General features: G+C 35.3%; 1 protein-coding gene across 1 annotated transcript in view; it reads right to left on the reverse strand.

Annotated features, from left to right (window-relative positions):
* LOC103803147 (sodium channel protein type 2 subunit alpha) overlaps nt 1–20,905 on the reverse strand; it is a gene marked incomplete at its 3' end in the record, with an annotated part of 49,998 nt that overhangs the window by 8,209 nt on the left and 20,884 nt on the right. The window contains exons 12-20 of the mRNA XM_009075684.1: nt 20,421–20,556; nt 18,607–18,845; nt 17,549–17,722; nt 15,532–15,888; nt 13,466–13,945; nt 3,827–3,947; nt 3,279–3,433; nt 2,151–2,324; nt 10–132 (exon numbers count right to left, since the gene is read on the reverse strand). Coding sequence (XP_009073932.1) covers nt 10–132; nt 2,151–2,324; nt 3,279–3,433; nt 3,827–3,947; nt 13,466–13,945; nt 15,532–15,888; nt 17,549–17,722; nt 18,607–18,845; nt 20,421–20,556 — 1,959 coding nt within the window. The remainder of the gene's footprint in view (nt 1–9; nt 133–2,150; nt 2,325–3,278; nt 3,434–3,826; nt 3,948–13,465; nt 13,946–15,531; nt 15,889–17,548; nt 17,723–18,606; nt 18,846–20,420; nt 20,557–20,905) is intronic.

The following is a 20,905-nucleotide window of genomic DNA, read 5'->3' on the forward strand; positions in this document are numbered from 1 at the left end:
TTGTCTTACCCTCATCCCTTCAAATCGCGACAAGGCTCTTAGAGGTCTCAAAGCTCTTAGTGTCCTAAGGGATTTAATCGCACCAAGTTCTGAGTAGCCCAAGGCATTAGCTGTTAAGCTAACCAAAGAGACCTACACAAAAACAGAAAGGCAATATTGCTCATTCATCTAGTATATCCTTTCGATACACATGGTGGGAATGACGTGTGCCCAAAACTTCTCAAGAAGATTCAAGGCTGGACCTGTTTCTCCAGGAATCCCTCTATAATGCAGAAAGATCTTTCAAGTCAGACAAAATAGAATAAAAGTATATTCTAGGTACCTGTTGATGAAATCATGTTGGTAGAATGGTATAAAAATGCCTTCTAAATTCACATAAACCAGGCAATATTTGGTGGTATTTAAAGAAAAATGAAGTCACATGCAAAAGAAAACTCCCAAAAGTTGGGTGAATTGGAACAACCAATTTAGGTCAGGATTTCCCGTGATATCTTCAGAATTTGATGAGATTGTAAAAGCTCTCAAAAACCACATCCAGACCTGGCCTTTGGTCAAATGTAACTTTCTAGTGTCCAGAAAATCTTATTCAACAGCTACCAGTGCTGTTCAGATTTAACCAGACTAATCAAGACTGAGAACCAACTGTTTGTTAGACAATGGTAGAAGCTTCATTGTTAGGCACATCCACACTTCAATACATTCCCTGTGATTCCTTTAACCACGTCATCAATTCTGGCTTGCATAACGCTGGGCTGGTCTGCTGGCAGATGAGTAAATAAACTAGAATAGCTGTAAAATAAATAATACAATTATCTTTCATCAATAATCCTTGGAAATGCATTTATAATAGCCTTTGGGAAGGAGTGGCCCTAATAAAGATAAAATAAATCACCTTCGATTTCCCTCCATTTAATGTGCTTCCCTTCCATACTTCCTGTTCTCTCTTAATTCTTTCATCTGAAAATTACTCTTTTTGCTTTTTTTATCTCAATCCCCTTACAATAGATTAAAAAGAATCCTTCAGATAATATATTTTCCATGAAAAAAATTGTATCAGGGTAAGGTTGCCATGAAAAACTAGTAGTTATTTCTAAAGTTCACAGAAGTCACTAAACCACAGATTATGAAATAAGAATGAAATATTTGTTGATAAATACAATAAACATAATGACAATGTATTTTCTGTGGTGTCTCTGTGAGGCTCTACTGGTCATGGCAATTTACACATCTGATGATTGAGTCAATCATCATTGAGTTTTACAAGGGTACAGACTCAATCACAGAACACTAAATGTGCATGTAGTCATGTTTTATCACAGGATTTGCAGGCTGGTATGGATTTAAAAGCTATGTTTTTGAAGCTCTGTATAGTAAAGGCTTCATGACCTATCATATCATTGTAGTTTTAGGGAGATACATAGCAATTTCTATAGAATTCTGCTGCTCATCATAAGTGGTTCAAGACATTCTTAGCTTGCATTCCATGGGAATTACATATGTGGAACTGAGGGATGTCCATTAGCACAGACAGATGTAGTTGTTGGGGATAGTACTGTGCACACATCGTTGAGCATGTAGACTTGAAATCACAATGCCCTTCTCACTAGGTCTCCCTCAGACAATGTGTATCTGCTCCTTGGTGGTGTAGCCTTGTCACAATCATTGAACTACTTTGTTCTCCACAGTATTTCTCTAAGGTCACCCATGTGACAGTGAGAAGTGCAAGAGTACTGAATAATACAATGGAACTGAGGATTCCTAGCAGTATTGTTCTTCCATATTTCACAGAGTGACAGGACACTTACAGTAATTGACTAGAATATTAGAAACCTTTAAAGAAATTGCTTCCATATATAAAAAAAAAATTAAGAGGATGAACAACATCCTTTCCATACCACACACAAAATAAGATAGTCAAAAGCATAATCTCAATAAAGCATTACAAATTCATAAAACTAGAGAATTTCAACAAAACATCTCTAGAGTAATCAGTATATCCAAATATTTTTCCTTTCTGAACATAATTATAAACCATATGACAACAACAGTTAAAATAAAGTTTTCTTTGAATAGAACAGAAAACATATCCTGAAAACATAACATTCTGATTTTTAGAGCCTGTCATACAGGCCATGAAAAAGAATACATACATCAACAATCAGGAAGTCCAGCCAGCACCACGCATTAGTGAAGTAGGTTTGAAAGCCATAAGCCACCCATTTCAAAAGCATTTCCAGAATGAAGATATAAGTGAAAACTTTGTCAGCATACTCCAGAATGGTCTTGATAGTTTTACGTTGCTCTATGTAGATATCTTCAAATGCCTGTGAAAAAGATTTTTGAAGCTATAATTAAGTGCCTTCACGATTTGCAGTGTGGTATATCCTGATCAAGAAAGAATTTGAATTGAAAAAAAGATGTCATGATAAGGCATGTCCTTCCCTCAAGTACAGCTTTTGCTTTCACTTCGTGTTTTTCATAAAGCCGGGTCCAAACACAATATTCAGCTTCAGATGAGCTGAACAGCTATACACAAAATTTACTGTAATACCATTCTTCAAACTTCATTTTAATTTGTTTCCATGGATAGCAATGAGTTATTGACATAAGGATTTCTTTTGTGGCAGCTACAACTTTATATCAAAATTATATGAAGGATTTAAAAATGACTCTGTGATGCAGTATTTTTGAGGAATAATTGAAACCAAACTGCACACTAAACCACAAAGCAATTCTAAACAGAGAGAACTCTCTTCTCAACATTGACAGTGAATCATTGTGCATTGAACCAAGTGTAGCATGAACATTATATTTTGCTCCTGCTATGAGGAACTAATTGCTTTAGTACTTACTCAGCGCACCTGATTTAACATCAATCTGTAAAAGAGCTGATGGAATCCTGTTGGCATCTTAACTCTCAGTTTGACAATTCAATTGCTGTTGGTAAGTTCCTATCTCAGCTGTGCTTTTATTTAAATGTGTTTATAAAAACCCCCACTATTCTCATCAATATGAAGACATATGAATACCAGTCTGATATAACTAATTTCTTATTTCCATTAACACCACACTGAACTTGACAAACAGTTTGTTTCATAGCCTGAAAACAAACTCTTATGTGTCCCACAATATATGCCAAATACTTGCTGATATGTTTATATTAGAACATCTATGAATTGGCTATCAATTCCTGATTTGTTACCTGCAGCTATATAATTAACTGTAATTCTAAATGCTTGCTGCTTAAAATAGTCACAAGAGTTCCACACTGAATTTACCAGAGCACCGCTGCTGAGAAGAATCATGAAGACTATGAAGGTCTCAAACCAGTTGTGTTCAACAATCTTATAGCAGGTTTTCCTAAGATTCCACCAGATTTTCCCTTTCCCATCTTCTACACTGACTTGACAGCATTTGAATCTCCGCACACACCCTAAATGCGACAATAAATTTTGAGATGTCAGAAGAAGGTAAATATTTATTAGGAATCACAATGCACAGAAGTAATTTGACTTATTTCAGTGCTACTGCAATAGATGCTTGTAAATAAGTATCTCCTGTTTGAGGATTTTTGTTTCAATATTTGAAGTTCCAACCTTGTACCTTTTAGAATACCTTTCAAGGAGAGAGAGAGAGAGAGAGAGAGAGCGAGAGAGAGAGCATGCACAAGAACAGTAAATCTGTGGCAGTAACTCTGAAGGACTTGCTCATACAAACAGAAATTGTATAATCACAAAGTTTCCTTTTGATTTTGAATAAAAATAGAATCCAGCCCAAGTCAACATAATTAGGTCTATTCATGTTGCATATATTTTGCTTCATCTACCTTCTGTAAAACAAGCCTCTGGCTCCAGAACTTCTTCAGGTTCTGCTTCTGGCTGTTCACCCTCTGGAGGCAGTCCGATATCAACTGTGCTGCCTTCTGAGGAACTGGATGCATTTAATTTCTGTGAATGAAACCCCACATAATTACTTTCTCTGTTTTATTAAGTTTGAATAGAAGCTAATGTTTGAAATGCTTATCAAAATATTTTGCATGTATTCGGTGCTCTGACACTAAAATAACTTGTTATCTAAAATCTATAATGCCAAATTGCTCTACTACAGGTGAGGTCACAAGATTAGAAACTACATCATGTGCATTTTCCCTATTGAAAATATTTTGATATTTTCATACAAGGAATTGCTGAAATTATTAGACTGCTGTTCTGAGCCACACAAGAATTTTGAAATGAAATTCAGTAAGTTAGGAATGGGTGCCTTACACACTCTGTACTGTTTAATTATTCCAATCCTGTGGCTGCATTTTAGTTTACACTTCGGATAGCATGTGTTAATACAAATAAATTTCCAACATCATGACCAAACCAACAGCAAGCTGCACAGATGTATTTTCATGTCTCAAGTAAATGTTATTCTATCAAGTCTGTAAAAATCTAAATCTAAAAAGTTTGAACATAAACTTTCCATTATCATTTGACATGAAAACACATGTTATGAGTTGTATAGTATAGTTTAACTCTTTATTTCCAAAAGAGCAGCACATTACTTTCAGAGCAGGAGCTGATAGTCTGCATTCTCACTTGCCAATGCATTTTCTGAATTTATTGTGCATTTGTAAACTACTTATTACTTTGGTACAGTACACATAGATGTCCAATCACGAAAAAAGGCCAAAAAAAATTTGGAAAACTAAAGTGAAAACAAATACTTTTAACACAATATTGTCATAAAATAATACTGCACCAACAAATCATACTGATAATATAATCCAAACCTTAAAAATTATTGTTCCACACCATCATGTGTTGGCAATAGACAAATATGAGTACTATAGTAAGTAAAAGTAGTTTGATCACAGCATTCTATGACTCTTCTAATGTTATCACTATGTGGAGTATAACATCAGTAACATGGCTGCATTAATAAGTAGCTAATCTTATAAAGGGAATGATGTAAGCAGATTAAGAATATAGTCTATAGGGAATTAATATTAGAGATGGTCTATGGTAGCATTAAAGATATATCTTTGCTGACACTTAAATCTTAAGTTAGAGGCATTATTCCTTCAAAACATGTTTGAGAAGTTTTAAATTCTATACATTATTTGGTAAAGGAAATGTAAACAATATTAGGCTGTGAATACAGAAAGCAACTTAAGACTTTAACGGAATTTTACATTGCAGCAAACACTCAGTATGTTCTTCAAACAAAAATATTAACTCCTTTCTCCCCCACTCTGATTCCATTGAATTACACTGACAATATATTGTTTTAGGATTTTGATACAGGCTTAACTTTGATTTTGGTGTACCATGGTACACTACAGAGCATATTTTAGAGGAAGGAGAAACAAATGGAAGGATTTATTGTAGGGTGTACTCTGCATATACTTTCAGTGGTATCTGCACACTCATTTCCTCTGTTTTTTTTAAAATCCCAGCTGACATTTTGATAGTGCATGAGTTTTAACATCTATGAGGTCAGGTCCAACATACAGAGACATGGTTGCACACTTAATTTCCCATTGCAACATGTTCAAATTATAGATAAGGAACGGCAGTTTGGTCGTTGTGGAATACTGCCTCTAAAATGGAGACACTGGAAAAGTATGGGATTAATACTCTAGTCCTCAAGTAAGGATCAGAGCATTTAAACATCAGTGGAAGTCAATCATCAGTTTGAAGAACAGCCACAAATACCATAAACACGAGGTACATTTGAAAGAAGTTTTTATATGGTGTTAAAAATACTATTTATCAATACAATACAGTAAATATTTTTAAACTGGGAAGTGACTATCTGTTTTTATTATGTAGTGTTTTCTTAAAATGTTGCTTGCATCATTCCAGTCTGGACAGCATTTCTAGCAGAATGCTGTAGTAGTAGCAGGGCAAACAAAAATTATGAACTGGCTAAATTGTAAGTTTGAAAGACCTACTGTCCATTCTTCTACAGGAAAATGTTCAGTAACTCAGATACTATGCACTTAGTTTAATAAGCACAAAGGGTAATGAATCCCTATAACTGAAATCGCGTAAGTCTAACAGTTAACTTGATATGGAAGATTAGAGATATCCACTATAACAAGATGTCAAAAAGACCAGGTAGAAAAGGTAGAAAATTATCAGAACTGTCAATTTGCAGGAACATCAGAAATACAACTTTATTTATGTGAGGGACTGTGTATGGTGAGTTGAATCTTACAAGTCTTTCCTCACTAAAAATGTTTCTTTTATAGAGCTGTAACGATAATCATAGGAGTTAAGCTGAACAGAAAAATCCTAAAACGAATCAACAGCAGCTGATACTTGACATGCAACAACTGAATGCCATATCCCACTGAGAATTCAGTTAATCTTCCGTTGATGTAACAGTATTTCCTTAGCATGCTGCTCTATTATATACTGATCAGGCTGGGGCTAAATTCAGGCATAAAGAAGCATATTATAAAAATTATTCAATAAATTTAGTCTGTAATGATTCAGTATCATTTGGGGACTAAAAAAATTAATTTTTTCAACAGATATAATTAGTTCTTTATACATTTTTCTTTGTTATTTTTCACATTGAACTTATTGTATGGCATTCCATACAAAATTTATAAAATTTAGTATGCATGACAAACAGATAGGAAGGTTTCTTCATGTTAAGATTTTATTGAATCAGTAAGTTCAGTATGCTAGGAAAACTTTTCAGTAACAATCACATATTTCCACAGAAAACTTCTGCTCTGGTATAAAGCAACTGACCCAGGGATGTTGTAATGATTTCTAAGTATTCAACATAATATCACCTGGGAATGGACCATGTTATTACTGCTTAAGTTTTGTACAGATGCTTTAATACATAGGAAGATTTTACTACCACTTACTGTGACTTGCCAGTGTTCACACATAAGGAATCCATCTGGATAGCTAGGCTGGATACCCCCAACTGCAGACCCTGATATGTTAGGTATGTATCATATATCCCAGTTCTTTATCTTACATATCTGAAAGTCACCTTTGTACCTGGTAAACTGTTCACAAGCATTACAAAAACTAGATTTAGGCAATGGCTATATGCTCAACATGTATATAGCTTTAAAAAAAAAAAAAAAAAGGAACCTGTAGAAACAAGATAATCATCAAACCCAAGCATTAGTTTTGATCTAGTAAGTCCCTTTTAAGCTTCTTTTTCATACTATGGTTCTAGGTTTGAAAAGCTTTCAGTCATGCAGGTTATAAGAAATTGATCAGGGTCAAGCATTAGACACTCTTTGAGAGCTATAATAGATTTTTTCTAAATAGCATAGTAAGGAAATTAATCTCAGAGAAATCCATTTTTCAAATCCTCAGAATGTACATACTTCATCTCCTTTACACAGAAGACAGTAAGGGGACAAAAGTACTCACATGGTTCTAAAGCAATGGTATGCTGATTATCATAGAGATTTATATATCTTTTACATCACATGTACCAACAGCCTTGCCAGTCATGCTTTAGTCAGCAATCCAGTACAGTACAAGATACATATTTTAGTTTAGCTTTCAAGATAGGAAAGCAGCTTGCCTATCTGAGCAGCATTGCAAAAAGCAGCAGCCAAGATTAGGTCAGGAAGTTTTTCACATAATTACTTTCTGAACCTCAACAACATCTCATAGATTCATATGATTCTGCTTCACTTACAGCCAGGCCACTTTTCACTTCTAACATTTCTTTCTTTGTTTCAAAGATGGTTATCTGAGAGTAGCTGCATAGCTCTTAGCTTAATATTTTTAACAAAGCCTGAAATTTCATGATTGGCCAGGATGCCACTAATAGCTGTTGAAATCATAATTTAAGGGACTGAAGGAGCAAAGAGCAGATCAGACATAAGCAGGAATATGGCGCCAAGAGAAACCACCATTTTGGTTTTAATTTCATTTCCTCCCAAATACCTGTGAAAATGTTAAATAATGGAAATTATATTGGCTTTATATTGTTAGTGCTGTGTGGATGTCAGTAAGAAAACGAGATGTTCTGTGGTATAAATGGCAATATTACAACCAAACTATCCAGTCTTTTTCAATACAGCTCTATTAGCTATAAAATCAATGAAGGGGTAAATATAATTGTAGTTCCACAGGTATAATTAAGTGGAATCTGGATGTCACTCTTTCTAGTGCTTATACAGTCAGGCATATAACTTTATCAGTACAAAAAAACCAGAACACTGTAAATCAAAGAATAACCATTCTGTGATGATTATTGGTTGCAAATAGTGCAAAATTGCAGGATCCCTAAATCCTAGTCCACTCTGTACTTTATAGATATTCATAATTCTGTTGATCTACTTATTTATGAGCATTTCATAAATCAAAATATTTGCTAAAATGGTTGAATGAAAGAAAAAGCATCGTAAGTAGCAGTGGAAATATTTGCAAAAACTCTTCCACCGGAAGCTACTTAAAAAGGCTCTTTAATTCATACAAGCAATAGTGAAAGGATATTTCTGAAACAGAGTAAGGGACTGTTGTTTGCCAAGATTAATAAGCAAACTCTAATTAACTCTAATATTAACTATTTAATATCATCCACTATGAATCACAATATGCCAATACAACATGACCAATTCACAACAATTGCAATGCCTAAATTCTTCAGAGCATCAAAGGATTTTGAATAATGAATATTTTTAAATCAAAACACCTCTTATCAGATAAATTACTCCTCACAGTATAGAAGAAAAAAGCTCTGCAACAAGTATATTTTAATTCCACTGATTTACCAAACTGAAAGCAGCAGCATCATACAACTATGGTGTTGTAAATATTATGGCAATGTTTAATAGGTGAGATGTAAATCACACTGAAGCTGGGGATGTTTTAGTCCATACTCAGCAGTTTACTAGACTGCTGAACTTCATTTATTACTGATAAGTTGAGCATAAGTCTAAGTTTCTCAGGGCAGGCAATTTTAGATGTTTGGGGAGGTAATCAATTTGTGAGCATAAATAAAAGACTGAATTGGGCCAGATCTTGTTATCAGTTTTCTCTTTGCACCTCTACACCTCTAAGTGTGGGTGTAAGTAAGAGCAGAACTGATCTCTGAATGTTTCACCAGCCAAATACCAGTTTTGTATGAGGTTTTTTAACCAAATCATGGTCACATGCTTTAACTGCAGAAATTAAATTTCATGCTTAATAGTGCTTCAAATACTACATATTAATCTCCAAAATAACTGATTATACAAGTACTAACAAAAAGCATTTCCAAGGGAAAAAAATGTCAAAAATAAAAACATGACTGTCATGAGTTTGCAAGTTGCCTCCATTATAAGCTAAAATACAACAGTATGAAAGTTTTCCAAATCAGCTAGAAGCTTTTCATTATCAACACAATTTACGGATGGACTTATATAAGCTTCTGATGGGAAACATAGCATATGTGTTACATATTCTGTCTTCCTTCAAAACCAAAGAAAACACTTCAAAAATAGAATCCTGAAAACTATACCATCAAGACTGGGAAGGTACATAGCATGCACTGCAAAATACTATTAAAATATCATGGAAAGTATAGCATCTGAACCACAGAAATACTGGGGCTGCTGATCTTGCCTGACCATGCTGTGATGCGAGTCCCGTGACTCGGCAGAGAGCAGCTGTGCATGTTGGTACTCATTGCAATGGATGGGACAGGATCATAGCTGAAGAGCATGCAGGCCAGTCAATATCCGTTAGAAAGTGATTAAATAGTATATACATATAGATGTATAACTTGCTTAGGTAACCTGTGTAAAATTGGTGACACGATGCTCTGCCTCGCTAAAAGGCACCAGAGCTGCCCGCTTGACTGATCCAGCTTGGTCCTACTCCTGTGAGAGGTAAGAACGGTAGGAAATGAAGTTCAGGACACAGCACTTCTGCTTTTTTTTTTTTGCGCTGAATATTGCTTAAAGTAAAATATACATTATTAATGTGTCTGCAACAGCATTAGGAGATCCCATTTTTTTCAAGGCATTAAAAAATATATTGTAATTGGTATATCTTAGTGTAATTACTGGCCTAGAAGTTACATTTAGCATAAATTAACCATTACCAGCTATTATTATTATTATTATTTAAACTAATTATTACACAGTCATACATGCACTACAAAATTTTCTATATAAACCATCCCCATAGTACTTAAGGACCTAAAATGGAAAAATTGTTTTTATAGTTTCTACACTGGATAACAGTGACGCAGCTCAGATCCATGGACCTTTATGTACAGGATAACGGACCCAGCACAGTGGCCTCATATTTACTAGTGGCCCAAGTTCCATGGCAAAGTTTTATTCAATACTTGTTCTCTAATTCCCTTATTACATTGTATTCACCCACTACCATTCTTATGGACACAATGTTCTCATACTTAATTTTGCTTTAGTTTTCAGGCAATTTTCTATACAATTTCTAGCTAATTCACACCTACTAAGCACATACTACACTGTATGTATTGTTTCTAGACAGGCGTGATCTAGTTAACATCTCCATCAAAATACCCGAAGATATGTGTGTTATAATAAAGAATTCATCAAACATTAATATACTTAATTGAAACTTGCTAATAAATTATAATTAGTTTGTAGACATTCAATCCTCACAGTACCTGGATGCCTGGACTGCCTTTCATTTGGGATACTGCTAACTGAGGATACTGCTTGAGACAGTTTCTAACTTCAGTTTTTAAAAATGCACTTTTGTGACTCAAATCTACTTGCAATTTAGGTACTTTGATAAGAAATATGCTCACAATCTTTGCTTAATTGCTGTGTCTCTCTTGAAAGTGCCTGAAATTTGTAAACACTTCCCTTCAATTTCTCACCTTCAGCTTCTACAAGAGTAAGAAATTTTGGTCCTGAATTTGCTCAGCAGAGTTTCAGTCTTGATGAGTCAAAACTGCTTGGCATTAGCTCACTCCTGATTTAATATAAATTTCTTTGCTTTATCACCTGATCAGTTTGCAGTTCTTGAAGCATAATTAACATGCACATTGAAGGATTAAGTGCCTTCAAGAATGCAATGAGGACTCTGTTTTCTTCTAAATGTGGTGTCTGGAGGAGATAATCTTTCTTTTATGGTGGAAGTTTAATGACTGGAACTCGTGTCCCACAAGTGGGATAATCCAATTTAAAATTTTCCCAATAGGAATTCTATAATTATTTCACCTTATAGAATAACTCAGTTAGGGTCCTTCCATTGGAAGAAAGGAAAGATTTGGATTATGAAGACAGTCAGCAGTCATACCATTCTGTTATACAATGAAGTAATAGATGCACCATTGTCATTGTGGTCATACTCAGTCCTGCTAACCACCAGCACAGAGGTTTGTATAAGGTGCATCCTTGATCTCTTCTATTGACACAATGCTCTTGGTGCAGTAAAGAGTAAAAGAATGAGCGGACTAAGAAAAGAAGCAAATGGGATAATGTTGTTGATCAGAGAATTTATCTGGTTTTGTTCCCTGTTTCAAGGCAGTTTCTGCATTTGAGCCACTGACAACTGACTTTAAAAAGGATTCATACAATAAGTAATATCATCTGAAGCATCATTTAAAATGTATCTGCAGAATAAACTAACAGTATTTTCTTCACACATCCCAACTGAGGCATTTAGAATGTTTTATGAAAAGTAATAGGTTGAAAAGAATAAAAATACTATCTTAACCTTACAGACAAATACAGCTCGACAGATAGGTATATGTTACTCCACCAAGATAGCACTAAATATTCTGTGATGAAGAAATCCAAAGTATTATGTTTGCTACCACTGAACTTAAGACACTTTATTCCCAAACTTGCAGGGCATCCTCTGGCTCTCAGCAGTTGCTAAGCAGGGAAAAGGCTGAAAGCGATAGATGGACTTGAACACAGTTAGCATGAAAGAACAAACCCAGAGGGACCAGGCCTATACAAAGAAAGTATGTGATTCATAAAAGACAGAAAAATAACCTGTGCTGTTACTGTCATATGCAATCATTAGGGACGACTTCACTGATAGGTAGAATTTGACCAGAGCAGCAATAGAATTTGCTGCTCCTTTCGCAGGAATAAGTTTTGAAAGTGCTAACCATGGGACAATAGAACAATGGAACAGCAGAACTGTGGAAGGACAGAACAATGCTTTAGACCTATGTAGTGTGTAAAGGTGCCTCAAGAAGATTCCTTTTCTTATCTTATGTATGAAGATAGAATAGAATCAACCAAAATTCTACATTCAGATCAAGAAATCATATAACCACTCTCTTCATTATACTGAACAATTAAAGGTTAAACTACAGTAACTTCTGATTTTTTTCTAAGCCCAAGTCATGGTTTCAAAGAGTAAGATAAATACTAATACAATCAATCTGAAATAAAGAACTATTTTTAAAGAACGATGAAGACATTTGTGATAAGATACATGAAAATATGACTGTGTGCTACAGTTTGTTCAAAAAAAGGATGCCAGGGTGAAAATCACTACAATCTTATCCATATGTATACCCTCAGATTCTAGCATGAGAACGTTTATGTTAGTTTATGTCTACTCCACAGCATGCAAAAATACCCATGCTAATCCCAAATGAACTAGCATCAGTACTAAGCATTGCACAGACTTACTCCACTTGAGGTGGTGATCCTCCGCCACTTTCAGTTGTGCGGGACAGAGCACAGGGTCAAACACAACAACAATGCTTTCCCATCCACTGTAACTTTTTAAATGCTAGCTTGGATTTACCCACTTGGCACCACATTGTGCAGAAAGAGGTACATTTTATTACAGTGACAGTACGTAACAGATTCAACTATCTTATAGTTTTGAAAATTACAATGGGTAGGCATATAAAAGGATCTTATACTGAGATATAAAGCTTTGTAACATTTTTACCATAAGGCCATTACTTCAATTCTTTCGTGGCTCTGCTACTATCAGAGGGAATATTAATGATTTATATGAAACTGTTTAGTGATGCTGGTCCAGTATGCAAATGTACCTATCTATGATGCATTTAGATGTATTTGACTATATCAGAAAGGTCAAAAACATCAGAATGAACAGTTAAGTTGACAGGAAGCACTCCAGAAAGCAGATAAAAGACTAAATACACTGCACTGATGAAATAAGCATGGAGAAACTTGCACCAGCCACACACACTTGGTATGAATTCTGTTGTCCAGGGCCATTAAATTGATTCCTTTGCTTGTTAAAGACTTAACTAAATAAAATAGAAAAAGAAAAGTATTCATTTTTTAAAACATTGTCTTATGCATCATGACCATTACTGTAAATGCAATATTGTACCACCATCTCATTCAAAACTTGCAAGTTTGCATCAATTTACCTTAAATACCATTACAAGTTTGTATACACTGTCATATAGGAATTATAAAAAGAGATTTGAATTCAATACTAGTAACCTTAGGAAAAAAAAGAATATCATCAGAATATTTTAAATATAGAAATAGTCTTACCTCTTTGCTTTCTTCCAGGTCTGACTCACTGCTGAACTCCTCCGTATTTAAATTTTCAAAATCTGATTCCCCGACAGCAATTGGCACTGTCACGGTGAGACTTGGGTTGTTTATGAATGACATGTAATCACTTTCATCAACAACATATTTTTCCACACTGCTGCCTATGCCACTGGTAGTTCCATTCCCTTCTTTAAGATAGGCAAGGTTTTTACCTATGTCTACTATTGTATGATTGGAAATACAGCTGTCTTTTTTGTTGTTTAGGTCTTCAAGAGGTTTGATTTCATCTAAAACTTTCTGTTTTCTAACAAAGGCTTTTTGGATGAATTCGTGCATTTTTCTCTTCATATAATCTATGCCTTTCTGAATCCTTGCCACAGCAATCTGGAGATTGTTCATTTCATTATCATCATCTGTAGCAGCAAGATTGTCTGAACTAAATGAGCTCAGCAGCAAGGCCAAAAAGAGGTTGAGTACCTAGAAGAGAGTAAGGAAAATTATACTGGATCTCTTATTTTAAAGTCTTGAAAGCAATTCTGTTATGAGTTGTTCAATATGACATCATTTTTATTTCACAGCCAGCACTTTTATTTCAACCCACCTTCCTGCTATTCTTTCCATAATCCCTGTCCCCCACATTTTATTATCTTGCCAAAAACATTTTCAGCTGGTTTAACTTCACTAATATAGGTGAAAATCTGAGTTGTTCCTTGACTTTCTCCCCCATACTGGCAGCAGTGCAGATCTGCTCCTCAAAATGGAGAATGACATAAGAGAGCTGGATACAACATAATGCAGTAATTTATGCAAGCTACATCCACTGTAGTGTTTGTAGACCAGAGGAATGCAGGCAGATCCCTGTCTTCTGCAGTTCAGCAGTTTCAGTGCCTCTAATTCAGAATATAATAAACATATATTTGGCAAGAATATATAAGTCTCTTTTGGTTTTGGTCAGGTAAACAAGCTAAGACATAAAAGAGTCCACAGATGTGATACACCTCAATTTCAGGAAACTATTTCAGCCTTTCCTGCATGACATTTTACAACCTTAGAAGAGAAATTTGGATTGCATGCAATTATGACAGACTACATGCAAATCTGATAAAAAATCAGTTAAATTACATTTGTCAATTCTTCCTGTTCAAACTTGCAGAATATTTAAGAAGGTATACCACAGGAGTCTCACATTAGTCTGGTGAGATGTGGTATTTATGCCTGTGGATAAGTATATTTATAAAATTTGTGGCTTATACAAAAAAGAGAAGGGATGCTAGCACTCAACAAGAAAAACTACAATTAAGTACAACCATGGTAAATTGGTGAAATGAATCAAAATCAATATGGCATTTAATCCTGAAGTATTAGTGTGAAAATGTTCGGTAAGAAAAATCAAAAGTACATATACAGAAGGTGCAAAAACTGGCAAGGTGAAAGCACTCCAGAAAAGGGCGTATAGGTTGCATCAGGAAAGCAATGCTGGTGTAGAAATTTCATGTATGATTTGGGGATGTACTACAAGGAATGTTGAGTGTAAGAAATAGAGGTATAATTATTCCGCGTTTCTCAGTACTTGTGTCTCTATTCAGAACGCTGCTTGGGAGGAATTTGCAGGCCAATAGCAAAAGGGGTAAGTAGCTTACAAAATATCACCTATGAGAAAAATGCTATGCTTGTTTTGTTTCAGAAAGAAAAGACTGAAAGTGGACACAGTAAGCCTTTAAGTATTGTAAATGTTGTCACGAAGACCAACAGTTTTCCATCACTATTGAGACCAGTTAGTTTAACTGGCTGTGAAAGGTGATTTAAATTAGATTTTTTTTAAAGGCATTTTTATCTATAAGCATAAATCATCACTGATCTTACTAAAGATGTCATAAACTTACTGAGATTTAAAAGAAATTTTTCATAAATTATCAAGGTGTATTTTCACCTGGTTTTGAGACAGGGCAAATGAACTACATGATCTCCTGCAATCCTTCTCCAGACTTCAGCTCTGATTTCTAAATAATGAATAATAGGAAGTATGTTCTAAGAGTTTTAAAAAATCCCCACTGATTACATACCACTAGGTTTCCAATCACCATGACCATCATGAAGACCGTAAGGCACATAGTTTGGCCTGCAACCTCCATGCAGTCCCACATTGTTTCTATCCATTCTCCACAAAGCACTCGGAATACAATCAAGAAAGAGTGGAAAAAGTCATGCATGTGCCAGCGTGGAAGTTCACAGTCACTAGAGATCTTGCAGACACATTCCTTGTAGCTTTTCCCAAACAGCTGCATCCCAACCACAGCGAAAATGAACACAATGATGGCCAGCACCAGGGTCAGATTCCCCAGAGCCCCCACTGAGTTGCCAATAATTTTTATCAGCATATTTAGAGTTGGCCAAGACTTTGCCAATTTGAAAACTCGAAGCTGCAAAACAGAAGAATGGTATACAGTTATTCATGCTATTAATTGTAATGAAATTACTGCTATACATTTCATCTTTCAGTTACTGTGTCTTAATCATGTTTCACGTAACCCTTAGAAACTGAAGTTACAAAATTTCTGTTTACAGTTCTTTGTACAATACTACACATCTGCAGTCTGAAGTCCTGATTCAAGTGATAAGAAATCAAAAATACGGTCTCTATGCTCATTTCAATTACATTGAAATTATCACAAAGTCTCCAAGGCAGACTTTGCCTCTTTTGCTGACTTTAGATATTTACAAACAAGTTTACTTGTTGGACAAGTTGGACAAAACAGTCTTTCTCCTTTAGTTAACTCTAAGAGAATATTACAAAAAACAAATGAGCACATATGATCAGTTTATCAGGATCTTAAGTGTATAGACACTTCCAGATCTCTTCCAGCTTAACTGGCAGTGAGATGGATGAAATTGTTTTCCTACAAAGAGAAACAAGCTAGAGTTGTTAATGATAGACACATAAGTTACTTGCAAGTATCTTTAACAATATCTTTTCTGCCATTAAAAATGTCTTACAAACTTGTCATACAACATTGAGAACAACAAAGGAAAGCATTAAAGTAGAACTTGAAACAGACAAAAATTAAATTATTGGAATGATACAGCAAGCGTTCAGATGATTGAAAGAGGAGAATAATAAAATGTGTCTAAAACTAAATATTATTTCATGGGATGACATATAAATAAAACACATAAATGCAAAGGTAAAAAACAGAATTCTACTACCAAGAGAGAAGTCAATCCAGAGAGATATTAGACTTTAGGCAAAGTGCAGTATAATGCTATACAGACATACTTAAAACCTCTCTTTTTTTAAAAGCAGATTTATTTAACTTGTATTTCAAGTTAAATATTTTTTGCTTTCTTTAAGGCAAAAGTTGAACTTGATGACTAGGAGCTCTAGCTTCATGCCTCTTACTGCATAGGTCTTTTCAGAAGAGGATTTGGACATCAACTTGGGTGCTAGCCTAATCTGCAGCAAGAGCCAGTTTTTTCAATTTCCTGCTCATGACAGACATATCTAATAACAGACAGAGATACTGCACTATCAAAACAGAAAACCTGTTAGACAGCACATGGACCCTTGCAGAGTATGGTAAGCAAAAGGCTGGTAGTGAGGAAAAAAACATATATAAAGGAAAAGCCTAACAATACTTTCTTTTAAAGCTAACCATGAAAGCCAATTGGCAATGGAAGTCTATAAACTAAAACTGCCAATAAACTTTTATTAGCTAATCCATTATTTACTAAACAATTTACCAATCTTCAGTTCCAGGTAGTGAGGGCCTGTGGCTCTTGCATTTTCACTCCTTCATCTAGGGAGAAGACCCTAAGAGATACTTGTACTAGAAAAAGTTAAAGCACACTTACTGCAAGAATATAATTGATGTTGACAACGTCTTGAAGAAGAAACAGACATTGCCAATATAATACGCAAAACAAACTTGACATAATAGACACATGCCATCTAGTGGGTATGCAATTTAGCATTTTCTAAGTTCTGAAGAGATCTTCTGTCTTAGCCACATATATAATGTACAAATGAAAAATGCACAAATACAAAAATGTAACATAGAAACATATTTTATTTAGTATATTTACCAATCTGAATGATCGAAGGACAGATAATCCTTCTACATTTGCAAGGCCAAGCTCCATTAAACTAAGACTCACAATAAAACCATCAAAAATATTCCAACCCTCTTGGAAATAATAATAAGGATCCATGGCAATTATCTTGAGAAACATTTCTGCTGTGAAAATTCCAGTAAACACCTGCAAGGAAAATACATTTTCTTACTTCAGTTTAATGAGAAAATATTAAGAAAGTAAAACTAATGGTATCAACTTTCGTTAAGTTCTATTTTCACTAGCAATTCATGATAAATCTGAAGAGCTTCTCTATATTGCCATACATGGGGGTTAGGAATAAAATTCAGATTTGAAGCTTATATATGTATCACATTGTTTAGTTTCCAAAGAAAAAGAGATAAATGGGAAAATGCTTTTTTTTTAATCTAGCCTGCTAACATACATCTATGCCAATAAACAGAATCTCTTCTGATTTTAATGCTCATTTTTAGCTCCATTGATCTTAGCTTTGCCTTTGGACCATCTTTTGCTTCTAAGGATAAAGATAAGTTTATGATAGGGACAATTATTTTATTAAGAAGAAGAATTATACTGGAAGTTGAGCAGAACTCTCCTTTCTCAGGATGACCTGTGGAAGGCACTATCATTCCACTTCACCATTTCCTGCAGAGTTACAGTAAATCTGCAGTGTTTGCTGAGTCTTTCCCCTCTATAATTCCCTGAACACCCTGAACCTCAGGAGGTGCTAGTGAGGAGCAGAACAAGTGTGGGAATGGAACTAAAAGTTCTTATGATTTGTAACTATCCACCCAAGAAAAAAATTCCTTTAACCAGCTTCAATGACAGAAGCTGAAAGTTTCAAAAACCAAAATACATACTGACGCAAAGCAAGAGTGGTGAAATCCACAAATGTCAACAAAGAGGGATTCAGTACAGCTTAAATGCAACCATCTCAAGTCTATAAATATGTAGTCAATGGGGTGTTTTTACACACATGTGCATAGGTCACAGAAGAATTATTTAAGAAAACTGCATTTCACATACAGGGCACATCATGAAAGACTTACAAGGTTTCCTACTGAGAGCACACCACTAAACTGTTCTGTCATTGGATAGTGCTCCATGGCCATGAACAGGGTGTTTAGGACGATGCAGATAGTAATGGCCAGATCAACAAATGGGTCCATCACAATCAAATTTACGATATGTTTGACTTTCAGCCAGGGAGTACAGCAGTCCCAAATCAAGCAAGTGTTAGCAAATTTATACCAGCATGGTGGGCATTTCTGCCTTGATTCTTCCAGTTCTAGAGAAAAAAATAAAATTAATATTTTAAACATATTTCTCTATTCCAGCACATCACTTGGATATTTCTTTGAAATCTAAATGCTGATTTTCAAGGTACTGTTGATAAACTGTATGGGTATTTTGAAATCAAGACTGCTGTCAGTCAAAAGAAATTACCATTTAAAATAACCTGTAAAATGTTAAAAAGTATACTAAAGATTCTATAGATAAAAGAACCATTCACATGCAAATGCTACATATGATGCAAAACAGAAATTCGTTTTAGAAATCTGTCACACAGGCTGCGTGATGAGAACATTGAGGGCAGCCCAGCAGAGAAGGACTTGGGGGTATTTGTGAATGAAAAATTTAATACGAGCCAACAATGTGCACTCACAGCCCAGAGAGCCAATCTCCTCCTGGGTAGCATCAAAAGAACTGTGGCCATCAGGCTGAGGGAGGGGATTCTTCCCCTCTGCTCTGGTGAGACCCCACCCGAAGTACTGTGTTCAGCTCTAGGGGTTCCCAGCAGAAGAAAGATGTGGACCTCTTAGAGCAGATTCAGAGAAGGCCGCAAACATTATCAGGAGCTAGAGTACTTCTATGAGGACGGGCTGAGAGAGCTGGGGATGTTTATTCTAGAGAACAGAAGGCTTCAAGCAGATCTTCTAGTACTTAAAGGGGGTATGCAGGAAAGATGGAGTGGGACTATTTATTAGGGGGTCAAGTGATAGGATGAGGGGTAACAAGGACAAGGGATAACAGTTTTAAACAAAAAGAGGGTAGATTTAGATTAGATATTAGGAACAAATTATTTACTGTGAGGCTGGTGAGGCACTGAACAGTTGCCCAGAGAAGTTCTGGATGCCCTCTCCCTGCCCTGGAAGCATTCAAGGTGAACCTGGATGGGGCTTTGAGCAACCTGGTCCAGTGAAAGGTGTCCCTGTCCATGGCAAGGGGGTTGGAACTAGATGGTCTTTAAGGTTCCTTCCAACAAAACATTTTACAGTTCCCTCATGAAAGATACACATTTAGAACAGACCTGAAGTCAGACAACTACTTAGACAGCATTATAGTCCACATGTGCACAACTGCTCATTATTACCTTCCAGTTTGCTACTTTGGGCATAGTCACTTAAGCCTCAAAGTAACCCTTTCTTACAAATAGTTGCTTAATTCCATGATTCAGATTCATTATATTTAGCTTTATAGAAAGAAGAATGCAATCCTTTCTTTGAAACAGCACGTCCATTGAACTGGTTCTACTGCAAGAAGCATAGCCATTTCCATAATCTAAATAGAGCTTTTACCCCAAAACATAACTTCACTAGAGAAAGACTGTGTTGAACAATTGGGTGTGCTCGCATTTAAATTGGAAGCTTGCTGCTTCCTCCTCAAACCTATCAGTATATTGCAAGCTTCACTGCTTTTCCAAATTTATCATTCCCATATTAAAAAACCCCAAACCAAACTACTTTTATATAGACATTTCTTCTTGCCTGTACGGTTTAGGCTGAAATAGCTGCCTTAAAACACCGTTACTACTTAATGTATCTCAAAGCACTGTCATACAAAAAGAATCTGTGTTACATACCTTCCATTGTGTTTGTAAGCATGCTGGCTATACTCATTGCTCTTTGCCTTGCACTAGGATCTGTTAGGTAGTCCATAGTAGGAACATGATAAGAACTAGATCGTCTCTTTCTTAAGTCAGTTTCTGTAGTAGTTCCCTGAAAATAAAACACTGGTAAAATAGCCTACTGATTGTTCATTTAATAAGAATAACACTGTAAGTTATTACAGAAGTATACTGGTTTAAAATGCTCTGCTGTCCACACCATGCTTCATTTCTATTGTGGTTTTGCAATAGACTAATATATGCCTAACTTTGCATAGAGCAAATAGTCAAATATTTCAGTAGGATTGCTTTTCTGCCTAAAGAATAAGTTCTTAAGTATTTTGCTGAAATAGGGCTGAGACATTAAAACAGACTTTAGACTATAAACAGATTTTAGACTATAAAATGTTCCGCAATATTTATCAATGAGCTGTGCTGAGTCTTTCTAATTAGGCAGTGAA

This window comes from Acanthisitta chloris, unplaced genomic scaffold (genome assembly GCF_000695815.1).
Source record: "Acanthisitta chloris isolate BGI_N310 unplaced genomic scaffold, ASM69581v1 scaffold7365, whole genome shotgun sequence".
Lineage (NCBI taxonomy): Eukaryota > Metazoa > Chordata > Aves > Passeriformes > Acanthisittidae > Acanthisitta > Acanthisitta chloris.